The sequence below is a fragment of the Vigna radiata genome, chromosome 11 (genome assembly GCF_000741045.1).
Source record: "Vigna radiata var. radiata cultivar VC1973A chromosome 11, Vradiata_ver6, whole genome shotgun sequence".
In the NCBI taxonomy this organism is placed as follows: Eukaryota; Viridiplantae; Streptophyta; class Magnoliopsida; order Fabales; family Fabaceae; genus Vigna; species Vigna radiata.
The window spans coordinates 17900439-17917593 of record NC_028361.1 but is presented as its reverse complement, the minus strand read 5'-3'; the positions used below and the strand labels follow the sequence as shown (position 1 = coordinate 17917593).

The following is a 17155-nucleotide window of genomic DNA, read 5'->3' as shown; positions in this document are numbered from 1 at the left end:
AGAGAAAAAATAGATGAAAACGAGAGGTTTTCATGAATGAAGCAAAATCCTACACGTAATAGAACAAAACCGCAATACAAATTTCAACCATCAAACCCCATCTCTGTTACACCAAAAGGCATCTTAAAATAGTGTTATCCATAACTAAATTAAATATATATTCAAAGACTTTTTGGGAGATTTGGTAGCCTTAGATGGAGATTTGGGCTCTTTATAAATTTTATCAGACTTCTTGGAAACCAAAACAAGATTAACGGACCACGACGACGAGTTGTGGCGGACCACGACGAGCCTTCAATGGTGAACCATGACCACGATCCTTCAACGACAACAAGCTTTCAACTTCAGAAAGGAATGTAATGGGACGTAAGAGACAGGGAGAAAATTATGATAATAAATGAACTAAACCACACAATTAACAGTTAACTGTACAATTAGTTCAATATTTTTAAACTGAACTGTTAAACATTATAACTGATTTTTAGTAAATATAGTTTCAGTTCCTTAAATACAAAACAATATAGATTAACTATAGTTTATAGTTTTTAAGTAAACTGTGCCCAGCCCTAATATCGTTAATTTACTTTAACGACAAATTTTACCAAAATCATTGTACTAATTCCAACAATATCTATGTGTTTTCAAAAAGTTTTTTTGTTGGAAAAACTTATATGCACATTATTGAAAACAACAGTTGAAACATGATAACTATATTGTTTTCCTAAATAAGGTTGTAGAAAAATATTATTGCCTCATAAGTTATATATAATAGCTCCGATGATGTTACAGTAAGGGTGTTATAAGTGATAAGCCAGAAAAGATGCAGAGATTGAGATTGAGATTGAAAAGTAGGGAGACCCTACATGGGTGGCAACATCTGAATCCAGCCTAATACTTCCAACATGGTCTTACTTTCTTCTGACAGGTCAAAAGATCGAGAAAAGGGAAGTTACGGGACACGTTGACTTTGCTCCTCAGAGTCATGTACTTCCGAATCTCATAAAGAAACACTAAATTGAAGATTTTGTCTCCAACACTTTCTGCCATGAACTCTTCACTTCCTACTGCTCATCATCAACTCACTCACTTCATGCAAATTAGATAAGTCAACCAATCCTAAACCTTAATTATGTCATAATCTCTCTACATATTATAATACTTATCTAATTCACCTAACAATGCTATCCAAGAGACTTCTCTTCTCCATACATCAATTTCTGTGATACCATGAAATCAACAATGCAGTTAAGTTAAACTATAAGAGAGAAAAGAAAATAAGAGTATAATGTCAGGGAGGAAAAAAGATATCGATATATATAATGTAATTCTTACGTCAACCCTATATTTAAAAAGAAACATATTTTATCATGACTAAAACTAAATTTCACATATTTTTAAGGACTATAAGGTTCAAATATATCATTCAATCTAATTCAGTGTAGTTTCAATTTATTGGACTTGAAAAAAATACAATTTTTTCTTAATGCAGATTAAATTGAATTTGACTTAATTTATATGTTAAACGAATTAGAATTAAATTGAAGATGTGTTGATATACTTCATTACCAACAACTTTTTATTATAATTTTTTGATAGAAAAATTATTTGATTCAGATAGATGAATATTTTTTGTAATAAAGATTAAAAATTAATTGAGAGAAAAATATATGTTAAATAAATTAACTCATCAACGTGAGATTAGTTTAATGGGATCATAAGATGGATTATTATATTTTAATAATTTTTTTATATTATGTGTTATTATTTTATTGACTCATATATTTAAAATAATATATATGATTTACTAAAAAGTAAATAAGAGAGGCTGACTTTCAGATCTAACTCATTTTTTTTGTCCTTTATATGGTTTACGTTTTCATATAAATATATATATATATATATATATATATATATATATATTTATATAAAAGATTACCTATTAAAAATTTTAATATATTATCTTATTTTAATAAGTAAAGATCTAATATTTATATTGATTTAAATAAAATATGTGTATTATAAAAGTGTAATTTATTATTTGAATAAAAATAATATAGATTAAGATTTTTGAAAAAAATAAAGAAAGATACATGTTTTTTAGTGACAGAAAAGTGAATGGGAATGTACTATATATATATATATATATATATATATATAATTTATTACAGCTTCAAAGTTTCATTTTCCTCGTAAATCTTGAAAAAAATATATCTTTTTGAAGTGGAAAAAAAATAAATAGTGACGAGTGAAACTGGTTTAAAGAAATTAGAGAAAGACATGAAAATAAAAAGGTTAAAACATCTGTGTACATTGTCTTAGTTTTAAGAGAGAGAGAAAATGATAGAAAGGCCACGTTACCACTCATATAAATCATCTTGTTCAGTCATCCTTGCGACAAAGACAAATAATAAATCGAAACAACATATGGTGTAAAATCAATGTCAGTAACTATAGGAATCACTAGTTATTCTTGTACAAACACAGCACCTACACTAGCACACAACATCTATAATAACGACATATAATTGTTATCACATGCTAGTGTTTGCATGGATAAAATTGAATATCTGCTGCACCGAACTGGCTATATCTTCTGCGGTGAACCTTGAATCACTAGCCACCTACATACACAGCCATTAGCAGAATCAAGTTAACACAAGGATCTTAAACTAATTCGTATAGATCTTAAAGTAAATATAAGGGGATCCATGTTTACCTTGACATTGAATGAATAAAGAACTGTCTGTTCAATGGTGGTGATGTTGGTGTGAAGGATTATTAGTTGCAGATCTTCGAGTGCAGCAATGGTTTTGATCAACTGTCCTGGCCTCCTCCTTGATAAGATTTTGATCATGGCATCAAATCCTAGAAGCTTGACTTCAACATCAGCCAAACATGACTTGCTCTCTGCTGTTTCTTCACGAAGTCCACTCTCCAACTCCACCAGCTTCATCTGCTCGTTCGGAATTGCCAAAGGTGGAAAGAAAGGAGGTTGTTGTTGTGCAATGGAGGGTTCCCCAACTTGTCTTGCTTGAGCTTCTCCCAGTACCCTCCTCCTCTTTTGTGACTCCAAACACTGAAGAAGTTGCTCTAATTCCCTCACAAACTCTATAGCTCCCCCAATTATAGAAGCTTGATCACCCTACACAACAAAAAATTTAGTTTCAAGAGTGCATGATGTGATTTCAATGGAATGAATTTAATATTTTATTACCCTTTGAACATATGAACCAGGCATGAGTGATCTAAGAACACGAAGATGCTCATTCATTTGCTTCCTTCGATTCCTTTCAACTGCTATGTGGGTCATGCGCTGGCTCTCAACTTCCTCACTTGTCTTAACAGTTCTTGGTCTCTTCCTCTTGTTCTTGTTTTCCTGCACTCCTGCATTCTTCTGAGTCTCTTCCTGACCAAGAAACCGAATCTGCACGGAATTGTTGTTGTCATCAGAAAGCCGAGTCTCTTCATCTTCTCTCATCATCATTCCCTCTTCACCAACCCTTGACTTCTCCTCCACATCCACCAAGTTGAACCTCTCATCGTGATTTTCTGCTTCACCATCGGGGTCCTCATTCACCATCAGAGTCTGCTCTTCCTCCATCTTGTCGTTTAACACTGGAAACTTGAGAAAGTAAACTGGATCTAACCCAGATTCTTCGCAGCTTTTTGTTTGATTCAAAGCCAACTTAGGTCCAAAATCCGCAAACTGCATCACGTCTGCAAAACTCAATTTATCATAGGATATTGTGGCAGTGTTAGAAGCAGCATAAAAACCATGTGGTGGTGGTGGTGTTGGTGGTGTTTGAGGCATGTAATCCACCATTGATCCATTATTGTTTTGATCAGCAGAAGCTTGGAACTTCATGAGCTGCTGTTGATGGTGATTTGGTGGATAAAGGTGGTTTTGGTCGTGATCTAGAGAGTAGTCAAGTGTGTTGAAGCTTGGAGGCATGGATAGTGGTGCCTGCAGTAATGGATATTCAGCAAAATTGGAACAAAACAACATATTGTGATGATATGAGAGGGTGAAAAGATCTGACATGAATAGCTTTAATGGAGCCAAAAACATAAAAAAGCCACAGAAGATCTATAAATATATAAATATATATATATATATATATATATATATATATATATATATATATATATATATATATATATATATATATATATATATGTCTGTACCGAATAGTTGTGATCTTTCTCCATTCTTATTAGCTTATAAAGAAGATGACTTTAATCGAGAGAAACCCTAATTGACCTTACTTCATGTTAAGACAAAACCCCACAACGAAGTTTCTCCAGGGCCCTCCACCTGCATCATTTCGCATGTCCACTAAGTAAGTATTGTCAGATATATATCTATTTTCTTAAAAAACTAAATATTTGGAATCAAAAATATAAATTAAAATAATTTTAATAATAGTACAATAGTCTAAAACCTAAATAATAGCTGTAGTTTACCTATCCTCTAAATATTGTCAAACATGTAATAAGATGCTTAATAAATAATAAAAGGAAAATTATACAGATATACCTTTCAATTTTTTTACACCTTTCTAGTAGTACCTAATAAAATACAAATATTTTTAACTTTCTACTTGATTTATCTCAATTTATTTTATGTTTTAATGGTGCTGAATAAATGTAGAAGAAAAAAATGTGATATTTGTGTATGATCGATCATAATAAAATAGAAAATTATATTCTATTTTGTAAATGACCTATAAGATAAGAGTAGTAGCTTACCACTTTGTTTATTGAGATCAGGGAAGTATTTACATTATATGTGATTATTTGTGCTCAAAATCTCTTACCATAATCATTTACATTACTTGTTTATAAATTTGTTTTAATTATTACGAATATACTAAACTAATTTTTTAAAAATTACGAGTCTAAAAAAGTTAGGTATATAAAAACAAACTTGAGAACCTAAAAAAATATTAAGTAAACTTATGGAAAGGTTAAAATAAAAACTAGAAAAGAGAAAATAAAATCATATAAAATTAAGAGATCAATTATTATTATTATGTGAGTGAAATACTTCCCTTTTTGGCAATAACAATATAAACAATGATCTGGGAAGATAATTTGAATCTAGCATGTGACATGAACAAAAACAAGTAACAAAAACACCACATATATATATATATATATATATATATATATATATATATATATATATATATATATATATATATATATATATATATATTAGAGTTGATTTGATGGAAATGAAGAATAATTAAATGAGATAAAATTGGGAGCAAGGAAACCTGTCAGAAAGAGGTGTGTAGTGTGGCCCAGCAGTAGACTAACAGAAGAGGACGATGGAAAAATCGAAATGGGTACGTTGATGTTGTTGTTGTTTTTGAAGATGGTGATGATTTTTTGTGCATATATATAAGGTGTGGGGGCGCTGAGGGTGCGTTTGACTTCTTGAAAGGTCACAGAAAAGGACAGAGAGAGAGAGAGAGCCTAAGCGAGATTAATTTGCACCTCACATATTCACCACCTTTTATTAATGTTTCTCACAAGCCACCAACGCTCTCTTTTACTTTGCCGCCTTCCTTCATGAGGTAACTATGAACTTCTACACTTTTTTATATCTTTGAATCTTTCAACCACTCCTGTTTAGGACAAATACACCTTTCTATAATATTTCATTTTTTTTATTTCATTCATCTCGATATATTTTATATTTTAAAATAAAAATTATGTTTTTTTTTTCGTTTGTGTTCAATAAGTGTAGAATAAAAATTATGCATCACCCTTTTATCTTTTGGTTTGGATTTTGAGGATGAGGTGGTGAATGACTCACATGGTCACATGCAGATTTCTCCAAAATAGACAGGCATTCGTGTTTATTTTTTTAACAGGAGAAGGTCTTATAAAGTAAGTGTGCACACCAGTTTTTAAAGCTTGGGTTCAACTTGGAAACAAAATTTAATTATTTAAGAAAAAATTAAGCTTCAATTTGGTTTATTTAATTCATTTATAAACTAATTCTTTTCGTTTTATGAACTTTTTAATATTTTAACTTTATCAATATTTAACAACTCTCATAGTTCCTGATAGTAGAAAAAAAATATGCTTGTAATATGTGAGATTCAATAATTCTAAACTATTATATTTTCAAATTTTAATAAATACAAATTTCATAAGATTATTGACAAAGATAACCTTTAAAATCAATTTGTTCTCTCCATAAAATTAATCTTCATATTTTCAATATATATATATATATATATATATATATATATATATATATATATATATATATATATAAAAGTTATTAAAGATAGTTTAACAATTATTAAAGATTAAAAGATTTATATAAGTTGTGAAACACTTTACTTGAAAGTTATTTTCAAAGTATAATACATAAGTTGCTAAGGATAGTTTAATAATTATTAAGGATTAAAAGATTTATATAAGTTGTTAAACACTTGACTTGAAAGTGATCTTCAAAGTACATGCTCTCAAATAAATATTTTTTAATCGCTTAATTAAATTTGTTATAGTATTTTGACAAGGATGACTCTTATTTAAAATAACTTTTGGTGACAAGAGCTCTTACAACCATTTAAGATAATAAGCAACTACAAGGTTCATATGAAAAACGCGTAGTAAGATTGAAGTAATAAACACAAAATTATATTTATACTGGTTCACTCCACTGAGCAACGAGTAGTTCTCCTCTAAGACCTCTTAGAAGGTTCCACTATAATCTTCAACAAGATTACAACTGAGTATTCACATCACTCCTAGTATTACCTAATCAATCCAAGTAACCTTCGTTACTCTTGACTAAAACTGAGTTTCACCCACTCGTGGTTTGTGTATTATTCTTCACTACTCTTAGTATCCCTATACACTTATGGTATCTCCCTGATACACTATCTATTTGAGTTTCACTCACTCCTAGTTTCAACTAGACAAACTCGTTTAGCTACCATTTAACCCCACTGAGTTAAATGTTAAGTATTTGAATTCTCTTTAGAATTTACAATCAATTAGATCGCTTACAAGTCCTTAGGCGATTACTCTCGCAGAGAGAATGTCTATACAATACAATTTAATCTAACAGAATCTTAGAGTTTTCTCTCTTCTTACACTAGTAAGCTTATAATTCTATGAAGCTTGAGTGTATTTTCTTTTTCTTTTGAGATTGCTTTTCTTCTCAGATATTTTCTTTCGTGTTCGTGTGCTTATTCTTTTGCTCTTTTCTTCACCATTATTCAATTTATAAGCTTCAAGAAAATATCTGTTAGATAATACTTGCTTTGATCTTCGGATCTTCTTCGCCTTGTCGTAGGTAGCAACTCTTGGTTAATCAACTTGTTAGAGTAGACATGCTTTTTCACTACATCATCAAAAGTAGGTTGTACAAACTTTTTGATGCGACTTTTGATAGAGAGAACATTCCGTGAATGTCCTCTTTGTCTCTAACGTCCACTTGTGATTTGTACATGATAAAGTAGGTGCATACTTGACATAGGTAATTTGCACAAAGTAAAGTGGATATGCATGCATACATATATGTATTTTTTATTATCACCTTTGTTATTTTTAAATGTTATACGTTTAATATCATTTAATGCACGTTCGGAAAAACTATAAGTATTTCAATTTTTCATTACTCAAGCAAAATTTGATTGTTTAAGTATTCTAGTAGTGATACCTAGCAATTCATGAGAGTTTCATCGTTTAATGAAAACTTTGTTTAACACAATGTACTGTTTAGCCTATGCAAGGTTTTTCCTAGCAGTGTCTTGTTTAGTAAATACTCGTTTCATTCAAGAGCACATTTAGTGAGATATCTTTCAACATGTGTTTTTAGAACAACGTTTGTACCTTTTAGTACGTTTACCAAAACCAACTTTTTATGTATCATAGTGAGAGCTTGTCTAGCTTTGTTTAGCAAAGTATAGTACAAGTGCATTTAGCAAGACTCTCATACAACATATTGACGCTTTTTGTGAGGAAATCGTTTAGTAGTGTATCTACTCATCTATTAATGTGTTTATTGAAACTTTTCTCAAAGTATTTAAATTTCAAAAATCTTTTTCATAAAACGCTTATCTTTTAACTATATTATTTCTCAAAAGATAACACTTTGTTATATGCTCATTTTGTTTATTATTGTTTGTTAAACTTCAAAACATATGAGAATGTTTAGACAATTTAGTCTTATAAACGATCTTATCTTAACAAACTTTACTCTAAAAAACATTCAACCCATTAGAAGTAGTGGAAAGACTCTCTTAAATAGGCAAAGAGAGGGGTCTCTTAATAATTACAAAGAAAAGTCACATTCTAGATACTAGGACAACCAAAAGATGAGATAATTGTACAGAGCGGCAACAGTGGAATGAGTTTGCATGGAATTGGACAATAACAAAGATGATGGGTGAATTGGTTTCTTGTGCTTTTAAAATTATTTTTACTTCTCACTTACTTAGCAAATAATAACAACAACAATAAATAGTGTAGAGAAAGAGAGATTTGCACAATTAGTTTTATACTGGTTCAGATCAACAGACCTTACGTCCAGTTGTTAATCTCTAAAGCAAGAGAATAACTAGTTCACTAAAACAAACAAACCAAAACCTACAATCACAAGGATAAAACTTAAGGTTTTAGAAAACACCTCTCTTGATGCACAAGAGATGAGACTCACTTCTCCTGACACCACAAGGGATGAACACCTCCTTCGACACTCCACGAAGGATGAACACCTCCTCCAACACACAAGGATGGTTGATACCTCATAACACTTCCTTTGACAAACAGAGGATGATTGCTATGTTTGAACACCTCCTTTGATTCTTCACAAAGGATGACAAACTTTTTTCCTATGTAGCAACAACAACACTTCAACAGCTCTGCAACACCAAGTTTCCCAAGCCTCTAGAGATTTTTACAAGATCTCTATCTTTCTCAAAGAGTTCACAATATGTTTAGTGTTATGTCTCTCTCCAAAGGATAGGGAACCTTTATGGAAAATATTTAAGGTAAAACATCTTGTTATTTAATCATGTTTTATTCATTTGAAAGATGAAGTTCATCTCCTTTATTATAACATTATTTGCTATAATGGAAAAAGGTACAGTGAAGAGCTGAGCATGAAGCTAAAATTTAGAAAAATTTCTACAACAAAGCATCTCACAAGCTGTCAGAAATGTTCAGAGATGCACGAACTACAAGAGAAGACCCTTATTTCTGCTACCACCTAAAGAAATATTGCTTAAAAAAAAGATAGTGTACTGAACATAGGTGGTTCAATCACCACATATAAGCATGTCATTCGTATAATAAAAATCTTCATATATATATATATATACATACACACACGTTGATGAGGTGTTTTAACAAACTCTTCTTCGAAAGGGAACTAATGCATATGTTGACGAGAGGTTTCGTAAGACTATTGTAAGCTAACTATTTAACAAAATTCATTATTGTACTATTTATTTTCTTTTAAACTTTGAACTTTATGTAATTGACATTGTGTATATTATTTGTTGAGATTGTTGACAAGGGAAGCACTGGTTTAACTAAACCTTAATCTCACAGTGTTCTGGTTTTTGATGATGACAACACATTATTAATAGAACATGTATTGATAGGTGTTACATATTCACATCTTTATTGTGTATGAAATCTTGAAGAACATGTTTGTGTTGATTTTCGTATATGTATGCATATTCACTGATTTTCTACATGATACATCATTTGTGATTGCATAACATATGTTTCTGAAAAGAAGACCACATCCACTTAATTGAACTTATATTGTGTGGCAAAATTGCAAGTTTTAAGTCGACTTCATTATGAAATAAGTCGATCAAAAATAAATTGAAGTGTTATAGTCGACTGCATGCGCATGGAATTCGACTTAGTTAGTTATGTTTTGAAATTTTGTTAATGCTTGTGGACTATAACGAATATATTTTGATTTTGTGTTCAAGCATTAATTACAAGTCAACTGAATTAAATGAGTAATTAATTTGGTTGGTTTGACTATTGCTAATTGTTTTAACTGTTATAACTGTTTGGTGATAATCGACTATATTAGTGGCAAAGTCGACTACAAGAGCGTCTGTTTATAGAAAACTATAAATAGACGTGATTCTGTAATTCACAAAGACTTTGGTTATTCTAGCAATTTCATTTTATTGTTTCAAATTGTGATCTCTGTGAAAATGCTCCAAGAACTCATCAAGAAAACGATGAAGATCTTTCTTTGAAGAGTTTCTTTAGGACGAAGTGATATGCGTTTACTGTTTGATCAAAATCTGCACTGCTAGTATTCATCATATTGATCAAGACTTTTATCAATCTATTGAAGATTGGACTGCCCTATTGGGATTACAAGAAGAAAACTTGTGGAAGTTTTGGACACTTTTAGGATTGTTCAAAGTGGGTTGAAGATTGCAGAAAAGGGGATATCTTGTTGCAGATCTTTGTGTTGCTGCCTATACTTTTAGTTAAAGGGTTAGAAAGATTGTCTATACTTTTGAGGTGGAGGTCGCTATAGAAATCTTGTGTAAAAACCTTGACTAATATAGTGCATTGGCTTCTTGGTTGTGGAAGGACACTGGATGTAGGCATTAGGTCGAACTAGTATAAAAAATGTGTTTGATTTTCTCTATCCCTCAACTCTTTACTTTAAGTCGACTTTACTTTCTGCACAGTCAACTTTATTTTTCCGCTGCAATGATTTATCTTTTTCCTTGAGATTCAAGAAAACTTTGAAAGATTTATACTTTGTGAAAAAGATTTGAAAAAGACTCTAATTTTTGAACCTCACCAATTCACCCCTCTCTTGGTGTTGAAACTAAGCCATTCTTTTTCCAACATTATTTAACAGGAACATTTCTCCGTTAGACTCTCACAGGCCATATTAAAGGTGGGATCTACTCTTGATGCTGCATCACAAGAAAATGTTACTGGCGATGACATCATTAGGACACAATGTTGGGTTGATGTCATCGGTGGAAAGAAGAAAGGATGACTATATGAGGCATGACAACTTGCTTTCAATTACAGTGCTGGAAGAGGCATATCGAAGCACCACCATCTTGAGCCAACACTTCAGAAGAGAGGAGTGTCATCCTCAGATAGCAACTACAAGCTTGTGACCAGGCTTATGATGCATTTCTACAGAGATTTGAGAATCTAAAAAATTTGGTCATGACATTGTTGCCTCAACATGGACAGAATTAATCCACCTCATCATCGTTTCAACAACAATGCTTACCAATGTAGCCCATCGTAGTATAGTCATCTCCTCAGCAACAACCGCCTCAATAACATAAAGAAGAAGAACATGATTCAGATCACTATAATGATTATTAGGACTTCATGAAATACTTTTACAAACATTTGTGCAGTCTTTTATTTTAATGGTTTTATTTACTCCTTCAATGATACAATAACTATGGATTTTAATGATACAGATTTTAATGATATGGATTATGTTTCATGATTGAATTGTTAAGAATGATTGCATTGTCTGAGTTGAGAAATTTGTGTACATTGAGTTTTCTTGGCAGGTTTATGTGGTGGGTAGGGAATGTTACCCACTACACTTGATCCTCTATGGACATTATCTACTGATAACCTTTAGCCTTCAGTAAATACCGACGGTCGTCAGTAATGCAAACCATACACTGAGGACATTACCTACAAATTTGACAGTCGGTAATTATCAAAGGTTAGAGGTCGTCGATAATGTTACTCATTATCTCCTTCCATTATCGATGGATAATGGTTGTCTGTAATTCCCCGGGTTCATTATTCCACAGTGATTATCGACGATCTCTGACCCTCGATAATTACCGATCACCTGTGTCCGTTGGTAATTACTGTCGAAATATCCGTCGGTAACTACCAATGACTGTTATATGTTGTTAATTTTTTTTGACAAGGTATTTATTGATGGTTTTGTTCGTTGGTAAATCAACTCTTTTTTGTAGTACACAAGTTAAAAATAATAAAGTTTTGTAAGAACCCAGGGAGCAAACTAATTATACTAAACACTAAATCCTAAAAATAATTACAATGAAGTCGTCATATGTAAGCACTAGTTGAGTTCAAATTTAATTACACTAAAGTCATCACATGAAAGAACAACTTTAACTTAAAATCATTTTAACCGAAGTCAAGATACCAATGTACGACTTCACTTCAATTTTAGTTTTTAGCATAAGTTATCACACTCAATGACAACTTTAGTTGAAATCATTTTTGAAGAAATTGTCACATCCAATGGCGACTTTAGTTTAACTTTGTTTTTGACAGAATTCACCACACTCAATAACGACTTTAGTTAGAAAATTATTTTCAAAGTAGTTGTCACATCCAATAACGTCTTTAATTAAAATTATTTTCAAAGAAATTACCACATCCAATGACGACTTTAGTGTAACCTATTTTTGAAGAAGTCAATAATACTTAGCTCGACCTAGCTTTGAAAGAAATCGTCCAACATGATAACGACTTTATCTTTACTAGAAATTTAAATTTGAGTACACGAGTCACCTTTAATCCTTACAACTTCATATTAATGAAGAAATTCTATGCTATTTTCACGACTTTATCTTTAAAAGTTACAATCCATTCCTAATTTTGACGAATTTTTTAAACGAAATCTTGGATACGAGAGACACGACTTAGTCCTTTAGATAATGTTTAAAAAAAGGGAGCTAGGTACGATCGAGAGCAAATTAACCTTCGTAAAAGAATCTAGTATTATAATATCTATCGACCGACTTACACTATTTTAGACACATTATAAAGCGGTGGTTTCAAGTGAAAAGAAAGGATTGGGAGTGAGACATTAGATAAAAGCAGTGCAATGGTATTATTTGGTCGTTCATTTATCCGAAAGCCCCAGAATACAAACGAAGAAAATAAGCTTGAAAGAAAAATACCTTAATATACTGGGAGTCATGCAGATATTAATGACCATGCAAATGATATACAAGACGTAGAGTGCACCTCAAGTAGTGGAAAGTGCACTGTGAATAGAAAATCTTCTATACAAGTTTCAGAAAAGGATATATAGAAGTCCATAAATAAGAAAATGAAAAGATGCTACTATCTAGCACTACTGGTACAGATTACTCGGAGAAGATTACTTCCACGTAAAAGCACTAATCCTAATAAAGTTGAGTGGATAAGAGAACGAAAGCGTGATATATAAGAGGGATATATACAGTGTTTTGTGGGGTGAAAAATCAAAATTTTTGACTGTGGGGTTGTTTGAAACGATGAATGAATGCAGAAAGTGTCGTGGGATTATGAAGTTGTATTGTCATGTGAATTTTCCTCGCAAGCCCATGGGTTTGATGATCTGAAAGGAGCAGAGTAAAGTTTCGTCGACGCACATGAGGGCGCCGGCGTTGTTGAACTCGCCGCAATAGTTGGGGGCTGAAAAGATGGTGACGAGCTGCCTGTCGGCGAAGAATTGGTAGCCGTCTTCGACCACTTGGTGGGCCCTGCAAATGAGATCGAGATCGTGTTTCTTCAAGAACTCGGCAACCTTATCAGGGCCGAAGGTGTAAGAGACGCCCCTGTCGTTCTCGCCCCAGCCTCGTATGTCGGTGTCAGGATCCGCCCAAAGGAGGTCACACAAGAGACCCTGGTCGGGGACGTCGACAGGCCTTTCTATGGCTTTGATTTGGTCGAGGCTGTCCATGTCCGGGGAAAGGCCGCCGTGCATGCAGAGGATCTTGTCGTCGATGACTGCGGCAACGGGGAGACAGTTGAAGCAGTCTGTGAATATCTTCCAGAGGCGAACACTGAATCTGCGCTTGCACTCGTCGTAGAAGCCGTAGATTCTATTAATAGAGGCACACTCGTGGTTTCCTCGGAGAAGGAAGAAGTTCTCTGGGAATTTGATCTTGTAGGCCAGGAGCAGGCATATGGTCTCCACGCTCTGTTTTCCTCTGTCCACGTAGTCTCCCAGGAATAGATAATTGGAATCCGGCGGAAACCCACCGTACTCGAACAGTCGCAACAGGTCTGGATACTGCCCGTGTATGTCCCCTGCAAACAATCATTCACCAACTTCGTATCACTTTATCTTTGCATATATAGAAGAGGAGGTTCAAATAAAGATACAATACTCATTAGATATGAATACAATCACATAGAAGATTATCATCATTTCCTATTATAGTAAGTTATAAGTAAGTATTTTTGTTTGGATTGACTGTGGAATCCTTATTGGACCATCCAATTTCTACTATCATTTACGAAATGTCTATATCTGAACGTGTTTTGGAAGTTTCATGTCGACTAGAGATTATATCCATTTATAATATACAAGTGAGGTGCAAATCTCACCTTACAAATCAGTTTTTTGGATTGAGTCAGACTTAAAATCCACTTTTAATATAATATCAGAATCATAATTATCCTAGCTATATTTTGTGTTTTTTAGACATCTCTATTCCAATTTTGTAGATTGAGTTAATATTCATCTTCTTCAATTTTTCCATTTCTATCTAATATAAACTTGACTCACTTTTGGATATCAATATCTTATTCTATATGCTAAGACTGATATATTTTATTTTGATAATAAAATATTTAAACTCATTTAACATTATCTTTTAATTTGTGAATGTCTTATTTATTGTAGATGAGCATCTCGAACAATATGAAGGTGAATGCATGAATGAATAAACTCACCACAGACGTTTATGGGAGCCTCCAATTCCAGAAGGTTTGGCTGGCTTAGAAACAGATCTTTGGCCGTGCTGCAAAGGTTCCGAATTTCTGACTCCACCAGTTGAATCCGTTTCCCCCTGTTCTTCCTTACTTCCAAAAGCCTATCTATCAAACCATCCAATCCTTCCATTACCCTCCGATTCTCTTCTCTTCTCTTCTATTGTAAGATTTCTCTTCTCTCTTCTATTCTATTCTATTGTAAGGTTTCTCTTCCCAGGCTCAAACTCATCAATGCAAAAAATATGTTCTTTCACGCCCTCCCACTCATATTGAGCAAACAAATATTCCCAAAACAAACCAATTTTGAGGACAGATATATTTGGGCTCTGAGGAAGCACATTTTTCTTTTATCAATTTGACTATTTTCTATGGCTCAGAAGCTAAGGAGCTAATGGAATGGAGAACATGCATCCACCCACTCGCTAAAATTAGAAAGCGGGAATCTCTTTCTTTTATAGGCTTATTTAGTTAGTTAGTTGGAATACCAAGACAAAAATATTATTAATTTGGTACCAATTTCTTTAGTGTATTGTCCAAATATATTATTTTTCTTACCATATATATATACATTATTTTCTCAACAAGTTTTTTGTTGTATTATATATAATATTGCAATATAGTCCTTGAAATATGATGAAATTTATTTTTGAACCTTGGGTTGAAAGTCTGCCAGATAGATAGAAAGTCTAGTCAACTGATATTGGAAGAAGCATGAAGAGTATGTTTGCCATGGTTTCTTCTTCACCATTGGAAGCTTTATTAAGGGTAGATACGGGAACATCCTTTGATTTGTTAGTCTCCCATTTGCTGTATAGAATGTCTGAAGGCTTTGAAGTTGAAGTTTGTTGAGTGTAATCAAATTTTATGCACTGTTTCATTGACGGTTTTAACTGTCTTTTGTTCTTTCGACCGTTATTTTATTACCCAGACTTTTATTTTGATGTAGTGCAGTTTTAGTTTTTTTTATGAGAAAATAACTTCTATTTTTCTCTCTGATCCCTTTTTTCTTTGCATAAGGTGTGTGTATGTTTTTGGTTTTGATCGTAAGTCCAACTGTTTTTGATTTTGATCATAAGCCCAACAGCTTTTGGTATCGGAGAGCCAGGTTGTAAATCTGCGTGAGGAAGAGTGAAAGTGCATTATTGTGAGTGTGCAGATATGGCTACTGCTGGTGTCATACCAGGGAATCTTCCTGTGTTTGATGGGCAAGGATACGAGGATTGACGCATGATGGAGGTTATCTTTGTCTTGTTAGTTAGTTTTATATTTAAATAATTCTCCTATTGGAGAACTGGTCTTTTATTTAGTTGCGTAAGACTCGTCTATTTCTGTGACATTTTATGTTTTACGTTTGTAATTGTTATGCACTAGTTCAAATTCTGTTTTAAGGCTTTTTATAAGCTTGATATGCATTCTCTATACCTTTCTAAGTGTGAAATATATCATTGCAATAACAATTTAGAAAAATTTGAAATCCAATGGTGACTAGTAAGATTCTTAGATCACTGACCTCAACATTTAATTATGTCGTGTGCTCAATTGAGGAATCAAAAAATTTGAACACCCTTAGTTTGGATGAACTTCATGGGAGCCTACTCATCCACGAACAAAGAATGGAAGATTCTCAACCAAATGAGCAGGTGTTGAAAGTTATTCATGATGAAAAACTAATAACAGGTCGAGGTCGTAGCAGGAGTGGTGGCCATGGTTGTGGAAGAGGACGTGAAAGACATATGCTAAATAAAGCACTCATTGAGTGCTTTCATTGTCACAAACTAGGCCACTATCAATATGGGTGTCCTAGGTTGGAGAAAAATGCTCCTTGTGCATCTTTCGAAGAAGCAACAGAGTAGAGGAAGAACTTTTGCTTGTAGCTTATGAGGAAACACAATCACTACAAAAGGAGGATTGGTTTTTGTATTTCGGTTGAAGTAATCATGTGACTGGAAACAGACTTTGGTTCACATAAATACAAGAAGATGGACTCAATAAAATGGTCAAACTTGGCAATGACATTACAATGGTCGTTACCGCAAAGGAAGCATACGAGCCCAGATTAATGGCACTTCTCACATCATATCAGACGTATACTATGTCCCTGAACTCACGACCAATCTCTTAAGCTTAGGAAAACTCCAAGAAAAAGGTTTGTCTATACTAATTCAAAATGGTGCATGCAAAATCTTTCATCCAGAACAAGGTCTTATTATTCAAACCAATATGAAGGGAAACCGGATGTTCTATCTGTCGTTGGTTTCTCAACACTCTCAGTGCCTTCAGATTGAAGATGTTTCAGAAAAAGAAGCACACTTATGGCATTGACGATTTGGACATCTCAACTTCAAGGGACTCAGTGAACTTGCAAGTAAATAGATGGTAATCGGACTACCACTTCTAACCCCCCCAC

At 33.0% G+C, this 17155-nt stretch overlaps 2 protein-coding genes and 1 long non-coding RNA gene across 6 annotated transcripts; 1 reads left to right on the top strand and 2 right to left on the bottom strand.

Moving 5' to 3' along the window:
• Positions 1-2364: 2364 nt before the first annotated feature.
• On the bottom strand, positions 2365-5560 carry LOC106777042 (transcription factor FAMA). Of its 4 annotated transcripts, none has more exons than XM_022775939.1 (5): positions 5280-5560; positions 4262-4315; positions 3215-3964; positions 2717-3142; positions 2365-2621 (listed from the first exon to the last, which is right to left on the bottom strand). In XM_022775939.1, exons 3-5 carry the CDS (start codon positions 3950-3952, stop codon positions 2532-2534), a joined length of 1254 nt encoding a protein of 417 aa, XP_022631660.1. In that variant the 5' UTR covers positions 3953-3964; positions 4262-4315; positions 5280-5560; the 3' UTR covers positions 2365-2531. The 4 variants fall into 4 exon arrangements, with proteins under 4 accessions (XP_022631660.1, XP_014520029.1, XP_014520030.1 ...); XM_014664543.2 differs by having other exon boundaries at positions 4186-4315; positions 5280-5559; XM_014664544.2 differs by having other exon boundaries at positions 4267-4315; positions 5280-5559.
• Positions 5561-12839: 7279 nt separating this feature from the next.
• Positions 12840-14904, bottom strand: LOC106777220 (serine/threonine-protein phosphatase PP1-like). Its single transcript, XM_014664775.2, has 2 exons — positions 14710-14904; positions 12840-14061 (listed from the first exon to the last, which is right to left on the bottom strand). The coding sequence occupies exons 1-2, from the start codon at positions 14876-14878 to the stop codon at positions 13328-13330; spliced, it is 903 nt and encodes a 300-aa protein (XP_014520261.1). The 5' UTR covers positions 14879-14904; the 3' UTR covers positions 12840-13327.
• LOC111240587 lies at positions 13913-16219 on the top strand. The gene is made up of 3 exons (XR_002666015.1): positions 13913-14035; positions 14660-14910; positions 15825-16219. It is a non-coding gene; the product is annotated as an uncharacterized LOC111240587 (long non-coding RNA).
• Positions 16220-17155: the final 936 nt, after the last annotated feature.

What these genes read in the sequence shown, in the direction of transcription:
- LOC106777042 (XM_014664543.2), bottom strand. Translation starts at nt 4,209, where the DNA reads ATGGAGAAAGATCACAACTATTCG. An exon ending in AGAAAGATCACAACTATTCG is followed by an intron (nt 3,965 to 4,185) that starts GTACAGACATAT and finishes CCATTACTGCAG; the next exon opens with GCACCACTATCCATGCCTCC. An exon ending in CTGGTTCATATGTTCAAAGG is followed by an intron (nt 3,143 to 3,214) that starts GTAATAAAATAT and finishes TTTGTTGTGTAG; the next exon opens with GGTGATCAAGCTTCTATAAT.
- LOC106777220 (XM_014664775.2), bottom strand. Translation starts at nt 14,878, where the DNA reads ATGGAAGGATTGGATGGTTTGATAGATAGGCTTTTGGAAGTAAGGAAG. An exon ending in GGCTCCCATAAACGTCTGTG is followed by an intron (nt 14,062 to 14,709) that starts GTGAGTTTATTC and finishes GATTGTTTGCAG; the next exon opens with GGGACATACACGGGCAGTAT.